At 40.0% G+C, this 25223-nt stretch overlaps 1 protein-coding gene across 9 annotated transcripts in view; it reads left to right on the forward strand.

Moving 5' to 3' along the window:
• Positions 1-25223, forward strand: part of TMEM63A (transmembrane protein 63A) — a 59150-nt gene that overhangs the window by 10264 nt on the left and 23663 nt on the right. For 8 of the 9 annotated variants that reach the window (XM_061625063.1, XM_061625057.1, XM_061625058.1 and 5 more), the window contains 10 exons: positions 942-1084; positions 12338-12389; positions 16264-16372; positions 16989-17059; positions 18373-18453; positions 19387-19510; positions 19712-19845; positions 20479-20616; positions 22434-22587; positions 22952-23058. In XM_061625063.1, the coding sequence (XP_061481047.1) occupies positions 942-1084; positions 12338-12389; positions 16264-16372; positions 16989-17059; positions 18373-18453; positions 19387-19510; positions 19712-19845; positions 20479-20616; positions 22434-22587; positions 22952-23058 (1113 nt within the window). The remainder of the gene's footprint in view (positions 1-941; positions 1085-12337; positions 12390-16263; positions 16373-16988; positions 17060-18372; positions 18454-19386; positions 19511-19711; positions 19846-20478; positions 20617-22433; positions 22588-22951; positions 23059-25223) is intronic. The other variant, XM_061625065.1, reaches the window with a different exon arrangement.

A 25223-nucleotide genomic window follows, 5' to 3' on the forward strand; every position in this document is an offset into this window, starting at 1 on the left:
AGAATTGCCAGGCATATAGGGACCTACTTATAGACCTCTTCTAAAACAAGGGGAATTAAAATTAAGATTGGCATACTGAAATTGTGCCATGTTTAGTTCAGTACAATTTTTCATGTCAATATTGCTGGATTCTACAGTAAGGAAAGCCGTCCTGCTACTACATTACAAAACACCTTTTTTCTTTTGGTAACTCAACTATTTTATAGGGCTTAATGTGGCTGTCTTGAATTTGCATGATATTATCTATTTATAAAAATATTTGTATACCTCTGTTTCATTAAAAACATCAAAGCAGTTTACAACACGTTAAACAGCCACCACTACCGAATAACAACATTAAAAATACAATAAAAGCAAAGGTCATCTGTTGTGAAAAAAGCGTCTTAATTGCCTGCATAAGCCTAGCAGAACAGAAAGGTTTTCAGCAGGTGCTTGAAAGTTAAAACAGAAGGCACCTGCTGAATCTCTGTTGGCAGAGCATTCCAGAGAACTGGGCCAATGACACTGAAGGCTCGATTTCGTGTCGATGTTAAATGAGCCTTGCCAACACGTCTTCAGTGAGATGATTCTGTTGAAAAGGCTTGGGTGAGTTTTATATCAGCATCTGCTTTTGGTTGTGCAAATGATGCCTCCTTAATCAAAAAGTCTTTCATTTCCTATAGAATAATGGAGCACAAAAAGTCTTGTTTTAGAAATTGGAGTTGAGAGTAGGCTAGATTTCCATTCCTCCTTTCCACATGGGTGTCATTTTATTTGCATCTATTTAGTGACTTTTTACCGCTATGCCTCTTGTACTACTATATCGATGTATCCTTTTATAATACCACCATGTTGTACAGCATAGGGTACTTACGTCTGCCACTGTGCAATAAAATTGTTAGCCTACTTCTTAAGCATATTCCAAACTTGGCGACTGACCGTTTGCTTTATTTATGGCACAGTGATGAAGAGATTCATGAAAAATGTGGAGATGATGCCATTACCTATCTCGCCTTTCAGCGCCATCTCATCTGTCTGTTGACTGTCGTCAGCATGTTGTCTTTGTGCATCATACTTCCTGTCAATCTATCAGGTGACTTACTTGGTAAGAAACCGTTATGACTTGGTGTGCTGTGTCACTCTTAATGCCTTGAAGATCAGGACTTGCTGATTCCTGGGTTAGAAAAACTCTCTTTAGAATTCTGGCTTCTGTGATCAAAATACTCTATTCCATAGCTTATATTGGTAGGTGAAATATATTGTATTCATTTCATTTTGTTCCCCAAAAGCTTTTGGGCATCTGGTAAAACTTCGATTGAAGATAATGGCTACAGATGCAATCCAATACATATCTACTCAGAAATAAGCTCCATTGGGTCCAGTGGGATTTACTGCCAGGTAAGTGTGTATTGGATTGCAGCCTTAGATAGTTACTACTTCTGAAGTAGCCCATCTGTCTTGATAATGACCTATTACTATACCATAAGGCTTCACGGTTGGTAGAGGCATGTAAGCATATCCATTGGTATTGGTAACTAGACTTAGCTTTTTTGCTGAACATTTTAGATTCTTCTAATGTGTCTAGATTATCATTATCTCAATTACTTTATTCAGGGTAGTTTTCCAAAAACAACATCACTTGTTTAGAAGAATGAATCGTAGACTGTCTTAGCCACTTTGTGTTCGCTATTTTGGCCACTGAAAATATGAGTTCCATGTCTCAGCATACTGATGATGATGATCAATTTTATTACCAGTCATTTACCAGAGGGTCACAGAGCAGGTCACAACAATATAAAATACAATGTTTAAAACAAATTACACTCACAACTAAAGAGGGTGTGTGTGTGTGTATATATATATATTATAATAATAATAATTATTATTATTATTTGATTTATATCCCGCCCTTCCTCCTGGCAGGAGCCCAGGGCGGCAAACAAAAGCACTAAAAATATAAAACATCATAAAAACAAATTTTAAAAGACATTAAAACATCTTTAAAAACAGCTTTCAAAACATCTTCTAAGATTAAAAACATTTTTTAAAAAGGTTTAAGAGCATATTAAAAAGCAATTCCAACACAGACGCAGACTGGGATAGGTCTCAACTTAAAAGGCTTGTTGAAACAGGAAGGTCTTCAGTAGGTGCCGAAAAGATAACAGAGATGGTGCCTGTCAAATATTTCAGGGGAGGGAATTCCACAGGGTAGGTGCTGCCACACTAAAGGTCCATTTGCTGTGTTGTGCAGAATGGACCTCCTGATAAGATGGTATCTGCAGGAGGCCCTCATCTGCAGAGCGCAGTGATTGGCTGGGTATATAAGGGGTAAGACAGTCTTTCAGGTATCTTGGTCCCAAGCTGTATAGAGCTTCGTACACCAAAACTAGAACCTTGAACTTGGCCCGGTAGCAAATGTGCAGCCAGTGCAGTTCTTTCAGCAGCGGGGTGACATGTTGACGATACCCTGTCCCAGTGAGCAGTCTTGCCGCCGCATTTTGCACCAGCTGCAACTGCTGGACCAACCTCAAGGGCAGCCCAACATAGAGTGCATTACCGTAATCCAGCCTGGAAGCTACCTGTGCATGGACAACAGTAGTCAGTCTATCCTGGTCCAGAAACGGCCACAGTTCTCTTACTAGCTGATAAAAGGCACTCCTAGCCACGGAGGTCACCTGGGCCTTTAGTGACAAAGACAGATCCGGGAACACACCCAGACTACGGGAGGGAGTACAACCCCATCCAAAGTAGGCAACTGACCAATTATCCAAACTCGGGAACCACCAATCCATAGTGCCTCCGTCTTGCTAGGATTCAGACTCAGTTTATTGGCCCTCATCCAGCCCACCACTGAGTCCAGGCACTGGTCCAGGGCTTGCATGGCCTCTCCCAGTTCAGATGTTACGGAGAAATAGATATTTAGAAATAGTAACCCAACTATTTTTATAGGGCTTAATGTGGCTCTCTTGAATTTGCATGATATTATTTATTTATAAAAATATTTGTATACCTTTGTTTCATTAAAAACATCAAAGCAGTTTACAGCATGTTAAACAACCATCACCACCATAGTATAACAACATTAAAAATACAATAAAAGCAAAGGTCAGCTTTATAATCTGCTCCAGAATTTTCCCAGGGATTGATGTCAGGTTGACTCGTCTGTAGTTCACAGGTTCCTCCTTTTTGCCCTTTTTTGAAGATAGGGACAACATTGCAAACACATTTTTTGAGCAACTGAAAAGACGACTGTACAAGTGGACATCACCAGATGGTCAGTATAGGAATCAAATTGATTATATAATTGGAAACAGAAGATAGAGAAGTCCCATACTTTCTGCAAAAACAAGACCAGGAGCAGACTGTGGTACATATCATGAACTGGTCATATTGAAAATCAGAGTAGAGCTAAAGAACAACAACAAAGCAATCATAATGCCAAAATACAATTTAAATAACATCCCAGAAGAATATAAAGATCAAATAAGGAACAGATTTGAGGCTTTAAACTTAGTTGACAGAGAACCAGAAGAACTATGGACTGAAGTCAGAGACATTATCAGGGAAGAATGCAAAAAGACAGTACCTCTAGTTAAAAAGAGAGAAAGACCTCAATGGATGACTGAAGAAACTCTTAAAATGGTTAAAGAGAGAAGGAAAGCAAAAGCAAAAGGAGATAGAAACATGGTCAGAACCCTAAATGCAACAATACAGCGACTAGTACGTAGGGACAAAGAGAACTATTATAATAGTTATTGTATAGAAATAGAAGAGGACAACAAAAAGGGTAGAACAAGAGCCATAATCCAAAAGATTAGAGAAATCAAAGGGAAATTTAAACCACGAGTAGGGATGTTGAATAATCAACAGGGGAACACACTGACTGACTGAGATGAAATAACAGGAAGATGGAAGCAATACACTGAAGAACTCTATAAAAGAGATGCAAGGATGACAGATTCATTCACAGACGAACCATTTGATGAAGAACCAGACATTTTAGAATGTGAGGTGAAAGGTGCTCTTGAAATACTTGGAAGAAACAAATCACCAGGAACAGATGGCATACCAACAGAGTTGCTACAAGCTACTGAGACTAAATCTGTCCAAATTTTGACAAACATTTGTCAACAAATATGGAAAACTGAACAATGGCCCACAGACTGGAAGTGTTCGATATATATCCCAATTCCAAAGAGAGAGGATCCCAGGGAATGCAGTAATTATCAAACTATTGCCTTAATATCCCATACAAGTAAAGTAATGCTCAAGATTCTACAACAAAGGCTCTTACCATATGTGGAGTGAGAAATGCCAGATGTCCAAGCTGGATTTAAGAAGGGAAGAGGTACCAAAGATCATATCGCAAACTTGCATTGGATAATGGAACTGACCAAGGAATTTCAGAAAAAATCACCCTGTGCTTTATAGATTACAGCAAAGCCTTTGACTGTGTAGATCATGAAAAACTATGGAATGCTTTAAAAGAAATGGGGTGCCACAGCATCTGATTGTCCTGATACGCAATCTATACTCTGGACAAGAGGCTACTGTAAGGACAGAATATGGAGAAACCGATTGGTTCCCAATAGAAAAGGGTGTGAGACAGGGGTATATTTTATCACCGTATTTGTTTAATCTGTACAGAGAACAGATACAGAAAGCGGGATTGGACCAGGATGAAGAAGGTGTGAAAATTGGAGGGAGAAATATCAATAATATAAGATATGCAGACGATACCATACTACTAGCAGAAACTAGTAATGATTTGAAACAAATGCTGATGAAAGTTAAAGAGGAAAGCACAAAAGCAGGACTACAGCTGAACGTCAGAAAGACTAAAGTAATGACTTCCGGGAAGGGTGACTTAGCCTGTGCCTGCTTTTGAGACGGGCTCCTGCCTCAAAAGAAGCTTATTCAGATATATCAGTCAGTTTTTTCTTTTTTTTTTGACTGATTAAACTTCTCCCGGGTAGGGAGAAACGAAGAGATTAACCTCAAAGCCTATTTTTGTTGGGACGACCAGATCTCATTAATTTATGGGACGAGGTCCAGCCGACGAAGGTGGGACGGATTTTCAACAGCAAGCTCTATCTGTTAAAGCGAACGTTCATCTTATCTTCTAAGAGAGAACGCACTAACAGGCAAGCACCCTTCTTTCTATATTTTTCTTTTACTTGACTTAAATTGTTGCTGTTTAAAAGAGATTTGCCAGATTGATCGGTTTTTGACATCTTACTGGGGAGCCATAACTTCTCTCTGCTACGCACTAATTAATAGCTTATCTCTGTTTTTGTTGCAAAAAGCTGTCCTGGATTTGCATTCTAAAGATATACACAGAAGAGGGATTTCTATTCCAGATTTTTATTTTGAAGAATATTATACTGTCTGAGACTACTCTCTTTTTGGTCTATTTTATTTTGACGAATCTGTTTCTTGACGACTGCCATTAATTGTTTCGATCCTGGGAACTGCATTTTGTTTACTTAACTATGGAGAGATAAGGCTGTCTGCTCTGTTTATACTGTGATGTCACCAAGTTTGGAGTATTAACCCAATTGTTGCTGAAATAAGAAGTGGTTTTCCTATATTTTTTTTTTAAAATGGCAATTAAGAAAGTGGCTGAGAATCTGGAAATAACTATGTTTCAGAAAATAATGGATGAGATTGAGATAACGAAACAAAACCTGCGACAGGGTTGTAAGGAGCTGAAAATTGAATTGAGTAAAATGAAGCAGGAGATTAAAGATATAGGGGTCCCTGTGAGAGAGGTGACCCTGGAAGGGGTCCCTGTGAGAGAGGAGACCCCGGAGATTGGAACAAACGTGGAACAGGAAAAAGATTTGGAGTCTATGGACTTTAGAAACAAAATCTATTGTTTGGAGACACAGGAGATTAAAGACATAGGGGTCCTTGTGAGAGAGGAGACCCTGGAGACTGGAACAGGGGTCCCTGTGAGAGAGGAGACCCTGGAGACTGGAACAGGGGTCCCTGTGAGAGAGGAGATCCCGGAGATTGGAACAAACGTGGAACAGGAACAAGATTTGGAGTCTATGGACTTTAGAAATAAAATCTATTGTTTGGAACTCAATGTTATCTCTGAAGAAATTAATGAAGATTCTAGAGATAAAGTTATCAATGGCATGGATAATCTTCTGGACTGGAATGATGTGATGGAGCCCAATATAGAGAAAATCTATGGAATTAACTGCAGCCATGTGACAATGGAAAAACTTTCAAGAGATGACCCAGTGTATTTTGAAAAAAAGAACAGAGATATGATTTTACAGCAGTATTTCAGCAACCTATTCAGAATGGATGGCAAGAAAATATTTGGGATAGAGGTAATTCCCATCAGACTCTTACTATATGACTATGGCTTTGACAGCAAGATTATTATGGAATACTGATAATGGAAGATTGGATACTGAAATTACTGGACTTAACAAGACTACTGAAGATGGAAGATGGAAAATGGAACTAATAGGGATAATAGAACAATGGCTACTGAAATTACTGAACCTAACAGATTCTGATGTGATGGATTAATGGAAATGTTTATTTTGACTATGGTTATGACAATAAGATTATCATAATTAGTAATGAGATGGATTAATTGATATGTTTATCTGGAAAAAAAAAATTGATAGATATATTTCTTAAAGAATTGAAACCTCTCTTTGACTTTTTGTGGAAAGAATAAAGTAATGTTTATGAGATTTGATGATTAAGTAAGATAACTATTGGAGGAAAGTGATTTTATAATATGACTTAAGAGACAGGATTGTTATATATTATAGACTTATAACTGATCTGATCTTTGACAAATGGGAAGTCAATATTTTACTCTTTATTTTTTATTTTTATTTTTATTTTTATTTTTATTTTATTTTTTTTGTTTAATTATTTTTGATTTTGTTTTTTGTCTTTGAATGTTTTATGATTTCGTCTTGTATGTTTTATGAAAATTTGAATAAAAATTATTGAAAAAAAAAAAGAAAGACTAAAGTAATAACAACAGAAGACTTATGTAATGTTAAAGTTGACAATGAGCACATTGAACTTGTCAAGGATTATCAATACCTCGGCGCAGTCATTAACCAAAATGGAGACAAATCAAGAAATCAGAAGGAGGCTACGACTGGGGAGGGCTGCTGTGAAAGGTTCTCAATGCAAAGATGTATCACTGAACACCAAAGTCAGGATCATTCAGACCATGGTATTTCTGGTCTCTATGCATGGATGTGAAAGTTGGACAGTGAAAAAGGCAGATAAGAGAAAAATGAATTCATTTGAAATGTGGTGTTGGAGGAGAGCTTTGCACATACCATGGACTGCAAAAAAGACAAATAATTGGGTGTTAGAACAAATTAAACCAGAACTGTCACTAGAAGTTAAATGATGAAACTGAGGTTATCGTACTTTGAACACATAATGAGAAAACATGATTCACTAGAAAAGACTAATGCTGGGAAAAACAGAAGGGAGTAGAAAAAGAGGAAGGCCAAACAAGAGATGGATTGATTCCATAAAGGAAGCCACAGACCTGAACTTACAAGATCTGAACAGGGTGGTTCATGACAGATGCTCTTGGAGGTCACTGATTTATAAGGTCACCATAAGTCGTAACCGACTTGAAGGCACATAACAACAGCAATAGACAGTGGTTCCGAGAGTTCTTCAGCTAGTTCCTGCAAAACTCCAGGAAGCAGTTCATTGGGCCCTGGAGATTTGAACTTGTTCACAGTGATTAGATATTCATTGACTATTTGTCTATCAATCTCAAGCTGCAGTCGTGCCCCTTCAACATGTACTTCATGTTTGCCAGGAGAGTGATAGACCTTCTTTTAGGAGAATACTGAGCCAAAGTAGGAATTCAGCACTTCTGCCTTTTCTTTGTCATCTGTTATCATTTTGCCATCCTCAATGAGTAGCTGTGCCACCATTTCTCTGTCTTTTGCTATGGATGTACCTGAAGAAAGCTTTTTTGTTGCTTTTAGCATCTCTCGCTAACCTCAGCTCATTCTCAGCTTTAGCCTTCCTGACGCCATCCCTGCAATTCTATGCTACATGTTTGTACTCTTCCTTTATGGCCTGGCCTTCCTTCCACTTCCTGTATGTGCCCTTTTTTGTTTTCAGGTCATCTCTAAGCTTTTTGTGAAGCCACATTAGCTTCTTCTGCTGTCTTCCTCCTTTTTTCCTTCTTGGAATTGTTTGCCATTGTGCCTTTAGAATTTCCTCTTTTAGAAATTCCCACCCATCTTGGACTCCTTTTCCCATTAGAGTCCCTTGCCACAAAACCTGACTTACCATTGTTCTGAGTTTATTAAAATCAGCTTTCCTGAAATGCAGGGGTACGCATATGGCTACTCTCAGCTTTTGCTTCCTTTAAAATCAAGAACTTGAGTATAGCGTGGCCACTTTCCCCCAGAGTTCCCATAACTGCCACTTCATCCACCAAGTCATCTCTGTTGGTTAGAATCAAGTCAAGGATAGCTGATCCTCTAGTCACTTCCTCCACTTTCTGTAGGAGAAATTTGTCTCCAACACAAGTTAGGAATTTCTTGGAGGGGCCGTGTTTGGCAGAATTTGTCTCTCAACAGATATCAGAGTAATTGAAGTCCTCCACTACTACTACATCATGCCTCATCAAAACTCTGGCATTTTGCTTTGCAAAAGTTTCATCCTCATCTTCTCCTTGATTGGGCAGTTGGTGGTAGACTCCAACTACCATGTTCCTTTTATTCCTTGCCCCATTAATTTTAATCCATATACTTCTGGTGGAACTACCAAGCTCATCCTTCTGTATTTCTGTGCAGGGATATATATTTTCAACATATAGTGCAACTCTGCCTTCCTTTCTATTCCTTCTGTCTTTTTGAACAAGTTATATCCTTAAATTGCTGTATTCCAGTCATGGGAGTCATCCCACCAAGTTTCAGTTATACCTATCAAGGTGTATTTACTCTGCTGTGTAAAGAGTTCAAATTCGTCCTTTTTGTTTCCCATCCTCTGGGCATTAGTGTACAGACATTGAAGATCATGTGATTTATGGCCTGGCGTCCTTTCTACATTTTTATGAACACTATTACTGGGCCCCAGTAGAGCCATTCCTCTTACCGTGCACAAGCCTTTGTTAGTCGTTACCGCCAAGTTTACATGTCCCTCCCCTTTAGGATTCATTTTAAAGCCCTCCTGATGAATTTCTCCATGCTGTGGCCAAACGCATTCTTTGCAGTCCTTGTGAGCTGCAACCCATAACTTGCTAGCAGTCCATCTTCCAGGAAGTGTAGCCCATGGCCCCAGAATCCAAATCTCTCGCATCAGCACCACCTTTATAGCCAGTCATTCACCCAGAGTATTTTTCTTTCCCTTTCCACTCCTCTTCTAAGTACAGGAAAGATAGATGAGAAAACTATCTGGGCCCCGAAGTCCTTGAGTTTCCTTCCCAGAGTTTCAAAGTCTGTTGTGACTTCTTCGTAACTCTGCTTGGCAGTATCATTCATTCCCGCATGGATGAGAAGAAAAGGATATCTGTCAGTGGGCTTTATGAACAATGGCAACCTTTCTGTCACATCTCTAATCCATCCTCCAGGGAAGCAGCATACGTGGCAAGTCCATGGACCTTCTCGGCATACTTGGGTTTCAATCCCACGTAGTAGGGAGTCTCCCACCACTACTACTCTTCTCCTCTTCTTGTCGTGGGGCGTGGTTACATTGTCTCTGCTTGACTGAGCTTCAGCCTCTCACTCGCTGTTGTGTGGGGTCTCCTGTAATGCTTCCTCTGCAGGCTGACCTCTAGTCTCATCCTCAAGTTCCTGGAAGTGGTTCCGTAGTTCTGCCAGTGAAAGGTGTTTTCTAGCTGTTCTACTCCTGTCACTCTTTTCCATGGAGTTTCCTCCACTTCGTTGTTCCTTTCCACAACAGTCTCCTCTTCCACTTCAACATGCTGCTGTTCTTCTACCTCCTGTACTTCTCTTTGCTATATACATATATATATATACACACATACACACACAGTTGAAGGCCAGGGTGAAGAGATGCGGCTTTAGCATATGACCGAAGCTGTATAATGAAAGTGTCAGATTCATTTCTGTGTGGAGGACATTCCACAATTTAGGAGCTGCCACAGAGGATGCCCTCTCCCAGGCCATCCCCCCCGAACTTCTGAGAGTGGTGGAACTATCAAGAGGGCCCCCTCTGCCAAGCTATACCCGAGAGAGTTTGTAGGGAAGGAGGCAGTCTTTCAGATATTTGGGGCCTAAATCATTGAGGGTTTTAAACACTAGTATGAACACCTTGAATTGGGCCTGGAAATGAACTGTCAACCAATGCAGCTGTTTTAAAACAGGGATTATATGAGATCTAAATGGAACCCTGGTCAGTAATCTGGCCATTGCATTTTGGACCAGTTGAAGATTCTGAGTCATCTTCAAGGGCAGCCTCGCATAGAATGTATTGAAACAATCCAATCTGGATGTTATTGGAGTATGGAGTACCATGGCCCAAGTCATCAGAAACTTGAAAAGATAGAGGTGTTATGTGTCCAGAGTTCTCGTGTCTGGGAGTTGGGGAAACTGCCTGTTCTGGATGGGGTTGCATTCCCCTTGAAGGAGCAGGTCCACAGCTTGAGAGTACTCTTGGATCCTACGCTGTCATTGGAGGTGCAGGTGGCCTCAGTGGCTAGGAGTGCTTTTTTCTATCTCTGGATGGTTTGCCAACTTTGCCCCCTTTTGGACAGAGATGACTTGGCCACAGTACTCCATGCTCTGGTAACTTCCAGATCGGATTATTGTAATGCACTCTTAATGGAGCTGCCCTTGAAGATGACTCGGAAACTTCAGCTGGTCCAAAATGCAGCTGCCAAATTACTGGCTGGGGTTGCTTTTAGCTCTAAAACAGTTGCATTGGTTGACAGTTCATTTCTGAATGTAATTTAAGGTGCTCACGCTAGAGTTTAAATCCTTCAACAACTTAGGTCCCAAATGCTTGAGAGACCATTTCTTTCCCTACAGAGACCCTCTTAGATGTTGAGATCATCAGAGGGGGCCCTTTTGGTAGTTCCACCACCCTTGGCAGCTTGGGGTGGTGGTGGCCTGAGAGAGGGCATTCTTCGTGGTGGCCCCTAATTTGTGTAACTCCCTCCCCGCCAAGGTGTGTCTGGCAATTTCATTGTACAGTTTTTGGCGAAAGCTGAAGATATACTTCTTTATTCTGGCCTTTTACACCTGAGACTTATAGTTTTAGGACTCATTCTATTTTGTGATTTTAGATGGTTTTTAATTGTTTTTAATTCTGTACAGTATTTTAAAATTGTTATAATTTGCCCTGGGACCTTTGGGTGAAGAGTGGATCATAGATTATGATGATGATGTTAATAATAATCTCTGCTCTAAAGGGGCTGTAGCTGTTGAACCAGCCAAAGACTGGAAAAAGTCACTGACTATGAACGGAGCTAAAAAGTTTCATATCCCAGAGTGATAAAAAAGCGACTCACCAGCCTATAATCCAAAGGCTTCTTTATATCAGTTTGAAGCTACATCTGCCTATGCCTGTGTTTAACCCCTTGATCATATAAACAGATTTGAAAAGTTAAGGGATGATTAAGTTGACAAAAAGACTAGATATACAAACCTAATACAAACCTTCTAATGCACAATACAACATTCAATGGAACTGAAAGTGGTACACTCAAAATCTGTCTCTTTTTTCATGCAATGCTTGAGGTGCTGGAGCTCATAGGTAAGAAATGAATAAAATTAAGAAGGCAGTTTTGTTGATAGAACAAACGGATACAGAAATACTATTTTTCTTTCTTTTTTAAAAGGAACCTAAAAACTCCTTCAGCATTTCTGCTTACAGTTGCTGAGATGAAAACATCATAGGAGTCACAGTGTTTATTCAGAATATTTTACTGTAATATCCAAGTGGAGGGTCCATGAGAAGAAAGGAGAATCCTCACATGTCCACCTTCTCAAAAAGCAGCAGAGGGCTTGGTGGTGACTTGCTCTTCTGTCTCTTTCCTTCGTATTTCTCAGGGAGTGGGGGGTAGAAGGGAGGGAGGGGAAATGGGCTTTTCTCCCTTTCCATGTCACCTTCAGGCTCCAAAAGGTGCTGTGTGGCTGTAGATAATGGGCCTGGGATCTCCTGATGGATTCCTCTGCATCTGGAGGAATCTGGCACAGGGGAACTAGAAGGTGCAGACTTGCTTGTCTGGAGTTTGAGGGTGGGGAGGTTATAAAACTATAATATTATAGTAGCAATATAGGAACGCTAAGTCACTTTATTTGTATGGAAGCAATTTGTTGTTTTCAAATGAATTAAAGTGCATATACTGTGCTGTTCTCTCGTTTCTCAGATAAAGACCCTTATAGCTTTGGGAGAACTACTATCGCAAACCTACAAACAGGGTAAGAAATAATGGAGGTGTTAACATCCTATATTATTGTGTATATAGCATTCACCTGAATTTTTTACTCCTTGATTTCCCCATTGGGTGACTGTTTCCTGTTGTATGGTAAAAGCAAATAAAGTATGCCAGGCAGGCATGGGGGAACAAGATATATGGAAGCTACACAACATGTCATTTATCCATGGGTTGACTTGGAATAGACAAGGGTAAAATATTTTTTCAGAAATGCATAATTTAAATTCTGGGGGCCTTCACAAATATTTAACCCCAGTGTCACTGGAAGTTCACTGGGATCCAAGTGATTCTTCCTTTCCCCTCAAAACTAAGGGGCCATCCAAATGACCTGTTTATTGAGCATTCATCATGATTTGTTTGCACAAAGCTTACATAGAAGTTAGATTATATCTGTTCTTTATTGAGCGTTGGTTCTGATTTGTTTGTGGGGCAGTTATATGACAATTAACATTCATCCTGTACTGATTTGCTTGTGGGGTGTTCGTATATCTTCCCATTAGTCATTTGTTCATCCTGCACTTTTCAGTGCATTTCCCTGTCACTTTCCAAACCACAAAAAGTCCAGTTCTTTTTTAAAATGGATGTGTTGTGCTAGGGTGACAGAGCTCTTTAATCTGCTTTAACTGTGCAAATGTAAAGTTCCAGTATGTGTTTGAATCCCTCCCACAAAGTAGTGAGGGTCTGGAGATACCCTTGATGTGGTGGCAACAAAAGAGCCTTGCAACACAGCTTTTTTTATGCCTTAGAACACTGCACAAAATGGACTTCCGGGAAGGATTGCTTCGCTTGTGCCTGCCTCTGAGACGAGCTCTTGTCTCAGAGGAAGCTTTTTCAGTTTTAAAACCAGTCAAAAGGTTTTTTTTGACTGGTAAAAACTTTCTCCCAGGCAAGGGAGAAACGAAGAGATCATCCACAAGCTTCGTTGTGTTTGTTGGGGGACTTGAATTCATTAGGATTGCCTATGAACGAAGGACCAGCCAGCAACGTCGGACAGAGCCAGGGAATTTCAAGCAAGCTCAAACTGATTAAGCGAGATGTTTTTCTTTTCTTCAAAGAAAAACAGATTTTAACAGGCAAGCATTCTTCTGTCTATCCTTATCATTTGGCTTAAATTGTTGCAATAAAAGAGATTTGTTAAAAGAATCAGCAGTAAAGAATCCCTGGGTGAGTTATAACTTTTCTCTTTTATACACGGAATTAAGGCGGAAGGAAATCGAAATAGCTTATCTTTGTTTTTATTGCAAAAAGCTGGCCTGGAATTGAGCATTATAAAGATACAAACGGATGAGAGACATCTAATCTGAGAAGAAAATTTTTGATTTATATGAACTTTTGAGTATTATATGTCTGGGACTATTTTTTCTGGTGTACTTCATTTTGATGAATCTGCTTGTTCTTTATGCCATTAACTATTTGGATGCTGTGAACTAAATTTGTTTTGCATTCTTGGACACATAAGAGATAAGGCAGTTTGTGCTGTCTACATTATGATGTCATCAGGTTTGGAATATTAACTCCTTTGTTGCTGGAAAAAGAAATAAATTGCTCTTTGCTTGGGAATAGTGCTATATTGGAAATTGAAGGGTTTTTTTTCTTCTTGGTTTTAAAAATGACAATTAAGAAAGTGGCTGAGACCCTGGATGTAAATATGTTTCAGAAAATAATGGATGAGATTGAGATAACGAAACATGAACTGAGACATGGCAAACAAGAGATGAAAATTGAATTTGGCAAAATGAAGCAGGAGCTGAAAGAAATAGGGGATTTTATGAGAGAGGAGGTTGATGAGATCAAAGATATAACTAGACAAGCAATAGAAGAAGAAAGAAAAATTAAAGGGAAGATGCAAGTCCTGGAGATTGGAACAGATATATCAAATGTGGAACTGGAAAAAGATTTGGAGTTTATGGACCTTAGAGATAAAGATTACTGTTTGGAATTCAGCGTTGTCCCTGAAGAAATTGATGAAGATATCAGAGATAAAGCTATCAATGTTTCGAAAAAATTTCTGGACTGGAATGATGTGAAGAACACTGCACAAAATGTCCCAGGTATCTTGGGAAATGTAGTTCCTGGGGCTCTTGAGTCTTTATGGTTCAGGCATCTGGGACACTGCAGGGTAAAATGGAAGCCCTATCTCCAGTCGTCATCCTCCACCTCCTAATAATAAAAATAGCATTTTTTATCATTACCCATCCTTCACCAGCAGGTCCCAGGGTGGGTTACAGCAGTTTGAAATTCAATATTAAAAACAATTAAAACAAATTACAGCCACAAGAATAGGGTTGGTCCTAAAAATATACATCTCAAGTGTCAAAGGCCAGGGTAAAGAGGTGTATCTTTAGCATTCGCTGGAAACTGTACAGTGGAGTTGTGGGGCACACCTCTCTCTCTCTCTCTCTCTCCCCCTAGGGGTGGGGGTGGGGGGGTGTATTCCACAACATAGGGACTGCCACAGAGAATGCCCTCTCCCAGGCCACCATCCCCCAAATGTCTGAGGGCAGCAGAAATACCAGAAAGGTCCCCTCTGCTGATCTTAACGCCTGAGAGGATCTGTAAGGTAGGAGGCAGTCTGTCAGATATTTAGGGCCTAAATCATTTAGGGCTTTAAACACTAGCATAAGCACCTTAAATTAAACCTGGAAACGAACTGTCAACCAATGCAGCTGTTTTAGAATAGGGGTTATATGAGTTCTAAAAGCAACCCCAGCCAGTAATCTGGCTGCTGCATTTTGGACCAGCTGAAGTTTTTGAGTCATCTTCAAGAACAGCCCCAAGTAGTGCGCATTGCAATAATCCAGTCTGGAAGCTATCAGAGCAGGGAGTACTGTGGCCAAGTCATCTCTGTCCAAAAGAGGCTGTAAGCTGGCAAGCCAACGAGGGCACCTGGCCCTCAAGTGACAATATTAAACCCAGGAGTACCCTCAAGCAACAAACCTGCTCCTTCAAGGGGAGTGCAACCCCATCCAGAACAGGCTGTCTTTCCATCCCCTGGACTCGAGAACATGGAACACATAACAGCTCTGTTTTTTCATTGCTACTATTGCCACTAGGTCAGTTTGTGTGGAAAGGGGGCAGCTGAGTAGGCTGGTGACAAGGTTTCTGATTCAAATTCTCTGCATATGTAAATGTATGTTCTGAGGGAGAGCCATTCCTAAGTTTGGTAGCACCGTTAGTTACAATGGAAACAAACAAAAAACCCAGCACCCCAGGATAGACAATTGAGACAGGATTCCGTATGTGTTTTAGTCCTGGAATGCTCTGAAATAGGAACTAATCACTATCCTTCCCACTTAAATGCCCATCCAATTTAGCTGAGTGCACAAAGATTTACTTCATAGTAGTATAATTACTAACATGTAGATATTGTATAGATCTGATCAATTGGACTTTGAAAGCACATGTAAGTTACTAATTCTATTGAAAAATAAAATACATATTATTGCTTTATAAACTAGAGCATAGGACTATTAAAAGGTTGAGTCAAACTGAAAATGTTGGGAGGCTGCAAGACCGAAGTGTTTAGGGCTCATAGAGCATAAGGTTCCTTTGACACTGACTTAGCTATAGACAATTTGGCTGAAATATAAAGTCAATATGTCCTGAAGATAGCACAGATTTGCTGGCTAGTTACCACCATGCTAAAATAACTACATTTAACATAGTCAGTTGTGTATACATTTTTTTAAAAGTGTGTCCTGTATGGTTTAACCGGAAGTTTTAAAGCGGGGGTAATACAGCTAGTCTTGTGCTTACTTTACTGCCTTGCTGTTAATTGAATGGTCATAAATTCAAAAGCAGCCTAGCCAAATATTATACATTTCAATTCTAATATATTGAAACATTATATTCCACAGCAACAATCTTCTCTGGCTGCACACAATTTTTGCTGTTATTTACCTGATTTTGACAGTTGTCTTTATGAGACATCACACTAAAGCCATCACATATAAAGAAGAAAGCATAGTAAGTTTCTGTGTTTTTTTAAAAAATATGTATTGCTACTTCCCGTAGTGTAAAGCTAAGCCGAAAGCAGAGTGGGTTATGAAAAACTGTTCCTCAGGAGGGGAGAGTGTTCTTGCACTCGGGTCCTGCTTGCGGGCTTCCCCCAGGCACCTGGTTGGCCACTGTGAGAACAGGATGCTGGACTAGATGGGCCACTGGCCTGATCCAGCAGGCTGTTCTTATGTTCTTATATTCTTGACAAATCATGTGTTGCACATACCTGTTTTAGTGAGCTGTGGAGGTGTGTCTGCAAAATAGGACAAAAATAGTTGCCCATTCAGAGTGAGGATGGGAAACATTTTCCTCATTCTGATTTGGTTATGTGGAGTGACATCATCAAATTGCCTAAATGTTCTCTGATTGGCTACAGTTGCCTCAAGAAAAAGCTAATCTTTTATAGGACACTGAAGTTGTAGATTAATGTGTGGGTGTGAGGGAGAAAAGTGTTGAGTAAGTATAATACTTTTTCTGTCTTCAGGTACGCACAGTTCAACTAGAAATATGTTGTAATGGCTCTACTTTCTGGCAGCTTCTTTAGTTCAACGTCTCTGAGAAACTAATAATTTATGTTCTGCAGGTAAAACGCACATTGTTTATAACTGGCCTTCCCAAAAATGCCATGCCAACTACCATAGAAAATCACCTTATGTAAGTAAAAAAAAACCCACCTCTTTATGTTTCTTTTTTTAAAATAAAAGGTCCTTGCATGTTTAAGCTCCCTTAACTGAATACATAACTGATTGAGTTCAATAATAATATAATTTTACCTGTAGACTATTTTTTTAAATGGATTTGCAAAGCCTGTCTAAATGTAGACCTTGGATTTAGTGTCTACCCTGACTGTGCTGTGCAGCATCAGCACAGGATTAATAAGTCGCTGGACTCCCTGCTCAATGAGAGATCTTATCTATATTTGTTGGCCCCAGGGGTAGTCCTACCCATCCACCACAGAAAAACTGAAGAAGCTGGCTAGAGGTGTACAGAAGATCAAAGGGCACTATATCTTGACCATTTTGTAAACTTGTGTCAGCAAGTTGGTTTAAAATTAATTTGAAAGTAAAATAGCATAAGAGTGGGTTGATAGGACAAGCCAGGGAGAGCCTTCCAGCACTTGGTTGACTTCTTTGTATGGATCCATGTAATTTGTGATGCAACTGAAGGATAGATTTGTGTTACCTGGTGCTATGCTATGACGTGTGCAATAGCAATTTTCCTGATTATCCTGTGCCTGGAAGCAATATGCTTACATATGATGAACTGGTTCTGAGGAAGTATTTCCAAGGGCATATCTTGGCTGTTGAGATTAAATTTTGTGCATTCATATTTGATGCAGTGAAATTAGTGATGCAGTGAAATCGCTGTTCGATTTCAATTCAGTTTCAAATAATAATAAAAAAACACTCCTAGAGAAACATTTGACTCCATTCTGAAGTTTGGCCCTATTTCACCCCCAGTGACATAACCAGGAGGACAATGGGGGTTGAGTACTGCTGCTACAATTCCCTCAGTCACTCTTTTCACCCCACTCTGCCTCCGTACTCCCTTTCCTTTTCATCTAAATGTAGGTAGCCTCCATTATTTCATAGAACACTGCCACTTGAGAATGTAGTTCTCAAGGCTTCAGTGTTGTTATTAGGGAAGTCAGTAGCCTATTTCTGGCTCTTGGCAATGGCTGTTGCAGTAGTGTTCTAGGGTGTGGCAGAAGTGCCCATTGTCAGCCCTCGTTGCACCTGTCACCAAACAAGATTTTAAATGGATGATAATGGCAACTGAGGGAGCTGGTGACAGCAAGCCAGTTCTGAACTGTATCTGCACTTCAGAGAGGGCTTTGAACCCTGTTCAGATAGGCTTCGTGGCTAATAAACCCAAATTTATATTCTGAATTTATATTTTATTTTGAAACGTAGTGCTTATCACCATGTTATGATTGTTTGTAACTTACCTATTTTATTCCTTTGCAGTGAAGCATATCCAACCTGCAATATACAAGAGGTCCAATTATGCTATAATGTAGCCAAACTCACCTATCTGCACAAAGAGAGGTACCTATACGAATAATGTCCTGGTGAAACCATATTTTCTAAATTTTAAAATGTGAGCAGCAAAATGTTTTGTCTTCTAGAGATGATAATCAATACCAAGTTGATGGTATTATCTTTGCTAGTGTTAACATGGTTTCAGACTTGGATAAATAATCATGAAATGCTAATATGTTTTGCATATGACAACATTTTAATAAGAGAAAATTAGAGTTAAAAATATGGGGAAATTCTGCAGGAATTTTGCTACATGTCCTCATAGTGTCCCCAAAATGAGTAAGAGCCTTGTACCTTTTGTTGATTCCAATTTAGTTCTTGGTTCCTGAAATTGCAAAGCAATGTGTGTATGGTTAAAAACCATACCGGGTCAAATAGATGAATTCCTTGGATAGTCAGTTTCAAAATCTCTACTCTGTTAGGAAGTTCACTAAATGATCTTGGGCCAGTTACTGTCTCTCAACCTTAATCTATCCTAGAGGAATCCTGTGAGGGTAAAATAAGAGAATCACGTAGTTGGCTCCTTAGGGGAAGGGTAGGACAAAAGCATGGTCCTCCCACATTATAGGCAACACAACGGGTCCACATGGTATGTAGGTATACTGGCTGTTTCTATAACATGTCAGGTGGTCATTTCTCAATAACTTTTAATACAAGTAAAGGACCTACCCATCCAGAAACCATCAAAGCTATGTATCTGAAAGATTTCTATTGGGTTTAAATGAGATAGAAACAGTCTAGTAGTTCTGTATCTTAGAGTATATTTTTGTAAAGCGGAATGAGAATTTCCTCCCCCAATTTTGCACATAATGTTACTGACAATGTATGTAGTTTGGCTGTTCTGTAACTCCTGCTTGTAAAAACGAGTTTATAAGATGGATACAGTTTCGGAAAATGAATGTACTGTTGCATCACAAAAACCTATGTGTTTGTGCCCAGAAAAAAGGCAGAGAAAAATGTGGCTTATTATACACAGGCGTTTCAGAGGTCTGGTAAGCGGTGTCGCATAAACACAAAACTGTTTGGTCAATTCTGCTGTTGTGACGTCAGAGGTTGTGAAAGGGTAAGAGGCTGTTTTGTTACTTGCCTTAAAACTTTAAAGAAGATTAAATGCTTTGTTGTTTTCTTATGTAATGTATCTCTGTTTAAAATAGGAAAAGCCTAATATATGAAAAGTGACAACAGTACTATTACCACATCTTGTGTTTGTTTGACTGTATGCGCAGTTCAGCACTGATTTATAATAGAAGCTTCTTTCCAACAGGAGGATGCTATAGATTACTACACCAAAGTTAGCAATAAATATTTGAAAGAATATTTGCAAGAGGAGAAGAACATTTATAATCAGCCATTGGGAATGGCTTATGTAACATTTGAGGAGAAATTCATGGCAACATAGTAAGTGTTTGTTTCTTTTTAATTCAGTATGGCAATCAAAGCTAATTTACATTGAATGAAACACTAACTTCTCCCTACTTATACTTATACCAAAACAGTTAATGCACCTGTTAAATATTATAGGAAGTCGGCAGGCGCAACTTAGAATGCATTGCTTTTTCAACTCATTTGAAGCTTTTTCTTCAGTTTCTGTCTTCACATTTAGCTAATTTTATCTGACTGATTTGTCTTAATCATACAACGAACCTCTTCTGACTGAACTATGTTTATCGGAAAGACCTGATGATCAAAACTCCAGGAGAGTTGCTGTATTAGTCTTTTGCAGCAGAAACAAAGAAAACTACAACAATGGTGCTGCAAGACTTTGTTGCTAATGATTAAAAGTATTTACACCCATCATGGTCAGCTTAGAGTTAAATTATTTTTCTATTCTATAACTTTTGTCTGTGTAGACGTTTAGAATAAAGACAGTCTTTACTCTAAAAAACTGACAGTTACACTCTGGTGGCCAAGTGAGATTGAAGGGTTATGCAGACTTTGTTTTGATCATGCATGGTAGCCTTTCTTAGCAGTTTCTCTGTACATTATTGAGCAGTTCTAAGTATAAAAGCTAAAATGTTTTTTTTACCGCAGCATTGTTAAAGATTTCAATGCCTGCAAATGTCAAGGCTTTAAGTGCAAAGGAGAACCTCAGCCATCAGCCTACAGCAAAGAACTCTGCACTACAAACTGGAATGTTACATATGCTTCCTATCCGGAGAATATCTGTTGGTAACTTGTCTGAAATTTTCCCTCAGTTCATGTTCAAAAGGAATGGAAGTAGGACACTGTTTCCCCCCCCCCAAGACATCAATTAACTTTTTAATAGAAAATGGTCATTGGCTTATTTGTTTAGAGACCTCTAGTATTGGTAACAGGAATGTTTAAACACAACGAAGGACAGAAGATTTCTGAGTTGGTCAAGGTGTAGAATCCACAACAGGAAATCCAGTACCTTCGCTTAGTCTGCAGTTCTCTTCATCTTCTCCTCTTAACACTATAATCAGTCTCAGCCCTGCTAATGGAGTCCAATTGTGCTCATTTAAATTTATGACCACTTGCCTCACCTCACTTTTTCAACCTGCTCTGCTCTTAGTTCTCTTGCTTCTTATAAACAAGAATATCACTACAGTGTTTATTTTACATTGAGCACTTGTTCTTGTCTTCTCACCTTCTGCTCAATACGGTCTCGGCCCAAAAACTGTCCAGATGTGTATTCCCCTCCCCAGTCACCAACTTGTATCATTATGTCCTCCTCCAGGATAAAAAAGTACTTCAGACCCCTTTCTTCTAAAGCAGCTCTTCCCAGAATCAAAACTGTCCTTCCAGAAGGACAAAGGCAGTCAGTCAGATATCCAACAGCATTATGGCACCAATGAAGGGTGAGAGAACCTGTGATCCACCAGATGCTGCTGGACCCCAACTCCCATAAGTGCTAGCCAACATTGCCAGTGATCAAGGATGACAGGAGCTGTAGTTAGCCACCTCTGTACAAAGGTGTAATATTTTAGAAAACCTTTTTTGAGAAAATTGCACCAGGTGACCACTTCTGTTTGAGAACATTGTTGCACACACGGAGTGGCAAGGCCAACACTGGAGCCCAAATTATTGTGTTGGCACCAATTATGGTCACCCTTTTTCAAACACCTACCTGACAAAGAATCAGTCACACAGAAACCCTCTTCCACTATTTTTCAAAGACTAGTGGATTCAGTACAGTCTCATTTGTTCTGTGTTTCTCCTAATGTCCATTTGGTATGCAAAAAACTTAAGATTATAAGAATTTTTATTAACTACATTTATTTAATTTTTTAAAAAGTGGGAGCAATTAATGAGCAGTAATTCGCTCTTAAAGAATGTGTATATGGCTAGTCCTTATACACTCACATTATGATGATTGTAAGATCTGTGGGCAGCACTGACATATCTACATTAAAAAATAAGCTGCAGCAGCATTTTCCAGGAAATCCTATAGCCCTGATTCTACTGTGCAGGTGCCTAGCAAGCAAGGCTCTGCTTATTTTTTTTTTTTAAAAAGCTCTTATGCAGTTGCTAAACTGATTATTTGTTCAGGGGTGACCATGTGGGAGTTAATCCAGCCCAACCAAGAGGAAAAATCCAAAATAATGCAAGCCTATATTTATTAGAGAATCCAGATGTATTTCAACAACTAGTAGTTTCTTCCCCCTTCTACCCCTGCCATTGAGTATCATTTATCTAGAAACATATCCCACTATTTAGGTATGCACATTTTTATCAAGAAATTCCTGTTCTTGATTAAAAATTACTCCTCTGAAGAACCTAGTGTCCAAAATATTGCCTTGTTTCCCCAACCATGATTGTGGATGAATATTTGCTATGTTGCTGAAGGAAAGGTTAAGGCATCATCCTGCGTATTAGTTCTCTGCTTCAAATCATGCCTCTTCCTTCCTCTTGCCCTTTGTTCATCCCCCATGCATTGTACTTGTTTAAGCAGTAGGGACATCTGTTAATACTATTATTGCAAAGTACAAAATACTTACTAAACTGCTGTGTCTTCTTGTATGCAGGAATAATCTGTCAATTCAAGGGCTGAAGTGGTGGATTAGGTGGCTTTCTATCAATTTGTTCCTGTTTGTTGTGCTCTTTTTCCTGACAACCCCTTCCATCATTATCTCAACAATGGATAAGTTTAATGTAACGAAGCCAATTCACTATCTTAATGTGAGTAGCCCACTATATCCAGGTTTCATTATCCGTATATGCCCTAACAGAAAAGTTACAGACAAATTGGAAATTGTAGATGAGCTGGAAATGGGACAGCCCCATGTAACACATTCCACACAGATTTCTTAGAGGGTCTTGCCCAAAAATTACAATTATGTAAGCATCCTCTCATCTTTTGTGTTAGAAGTTTGCATAACTGGCCCAATCCTAGCCACTATCTCGGCATTCTTCCCACAAGGTAAGCCATATTCAGTGAGTTGGAAACCTAATATAATAGCTGTGCCTTCAGTTAAGTTGTTTACAGGGTGGCTGCACAGAACTGGGCTTCATTTTTCTTTCTCTTTCCTCCCCATCCCTCCAGAACCCTATTATTAGCCAGTTCTTCCCAACAGTCCTGCTGTGGTCCTTTTCAGCTTTGCTACCAACAATCGTCTATTACTCAACGTCGTTTGAATCACACTGGACAAAGTAAGAATACGTGTTCTATGCTTTTTAGTGGGTTAAAGATCTCAATGTTCTGTTAGGAGAAAGGAACGGGAGGGGAAGGATATCCAGATGTTCTAGAAAGTAGAACTGCAAAACCTAGCAACTCCATTCCTCCCAAGTTCATTTTCTATCCAGTAGTCACTGATTTTTTAAATGTAAATATGCCAAAAAGCAATGGTAATGTTTGTTCTTTTAAAAACACATAACAGAGTTGCTTTCTATTTTCTAGGTGAGCTAACGAATGAGATCCAATATGTCTTTTTTATTTGTTCTTGTAAAGTTTCTAATCAGGTTTTAGTGTTTGACTTGTTGGAGCATTCTGGTAGGAAAGGTGGTTTTAAGGTGGACCTGCTCTGACTATAACCTGGATTGCTTATGGCAGGGATAAGGAACCTGTGGTCCTCAAATTGTTGGATTCCGATCAGCCCCAGTCAGCATCATCAGTGGTTAGGATTGATGGGAGTTGTAGTCCAACAACATCTAGAACAAATCCTTCAACAAATAATTCCAGGATTGATTACAGCATACTTAAAAAAACAATTTCCAAACAGATAAAAACAGCACTAAGCTTCAGTCATTTTAAAAGCATCCGTGGAGACTCCCTTGGTTTGTCAATTGCAGGGTCAGCTATGATCCCAAGCATGCATGGACAAGCAGCTATAATTCCAGTGGGAGAGCATTGCTTAACGGAGGCACCACTACCGAGAAGGCCCTATCCTGTTTCAGCACCCAGTGTCTTTTCCCTGGTGGTGGGACAATGAGAGTGCCTACCTCCTTAATGTAAGAACCAGGGCAGGCTGATTAAGGGAGAGGTGTTTCTTCAAACGCCTACCTTTATAAGTCATTACCAGCACCAGAAGACTCTGCCCAGAAGCATATAGGCAACCTGTATAGATCTTTCAGGATCTGTGTTATATGATCTTGCTAGCTACTCCAGCCAGTATTCTGTCAGCTGCATTCTGCACTAATTGTAGGTTTCAGACCATTTTTAAGAGCAGCCCTACATAAAGAGAATTACAGTAATCTAAGTGGGAGGTTACTAGAGCATGGTTAGTGGTAGGTTATCTGTCCAGAAATGGCTTTGCGGCCTACTGCCAAAATAAAGCACAAACACCATTCATAGGATTGAATCATGGGCCACTTTATTAACAGAATCCAATTAGAATAATGAACCTGCAGAGGAAAATTAAGTGCTGGAGCATCCTGATGATCCAGGCAAAGCCTGCTTGCAGCTATAGGGCGACTAAACCCTGCCTGAGCCAGGGGCTGCCCTGTGCCAGGCCCCAGCTCAGTCCACACCCTGAAGATGTGTAGAGGGTCCAACCCATGTCACCGCCCCTCGGGGCCCTGAAACCCCGAGCGGATGAGGCACGTTGTCCCCAAAGGCGGCCTGTATTCTGCCCCTGGGCTGTATAGCCCTGAGCTGCAGGCCTCGAGACTGCCTATCACCCCTGAAGGTGTCACCTAGCTGCCCTTCCCTTTTTACCTTTTCCCGCACTTCTTTGCACAAGTGACCATATACAAATTAAAGCCAAACATCCCAATCAGCCTATTAGTCCCCAAAGGCACCCATGCTAACCCTTAACCCTTCCCCGTTAACCACAGTGTGGAGTAGGCAAAAGAAACCCGCCGGCAAAGCAAGGCAAGCAGGGTTTTAAATACCGATTGACCGCCCCGCTCCCCCTTGTGTGGCGCGTCGGCGCGTTAGCGCCGCACATGCACACACCCTCCAAGATGGCAGCCAGGCTGCGGCTGTGGCCGCAAAACTCACCACTTTGCCCGGTAAGTACCTGGCGCGGAGCGGGAATGGCTGGCAACCAACACTCTGTGCCACTGAAGTTACCTGGGTCTCTGTGACAGAGCTACATCAAGGACTACCTCCAGGATTATTCACCTGCTTTTTCAGGGGGAGTGCAATCCCATCCAGAACAGGTCTATCCAGTTCCCAGACCCATGAACCATCCACCCATAGAGTCTCTGTCTTTTTGGAATTCATCCATAGTTTATTGGCTCTAATCCAGCACGTTACTACTTCAAGCACTAGTCCAGCACTGCACAGCTGTCATCAGATGAGAAATAGAGCTGGATGTAATTGACATACTGTTGACACCTTGCTCCACATTTCCTGATGACTTGTCCCAGTGGAT

This window comes from Rhineura floridana, chromosome 4 (genome assembly GCF_030035675.1).
Source record: "Rhineura floridana isolate rRhiFlo1 chromosome 4, rRhiFlo1.hap2, whole genome shotgun sequence".
Lineage (NCBI taxonomy): Eukaryota > Metazoa > Chordata > Lepidosauria > Squamata > Rhineuridae > Rhineura > Rhineura floridana.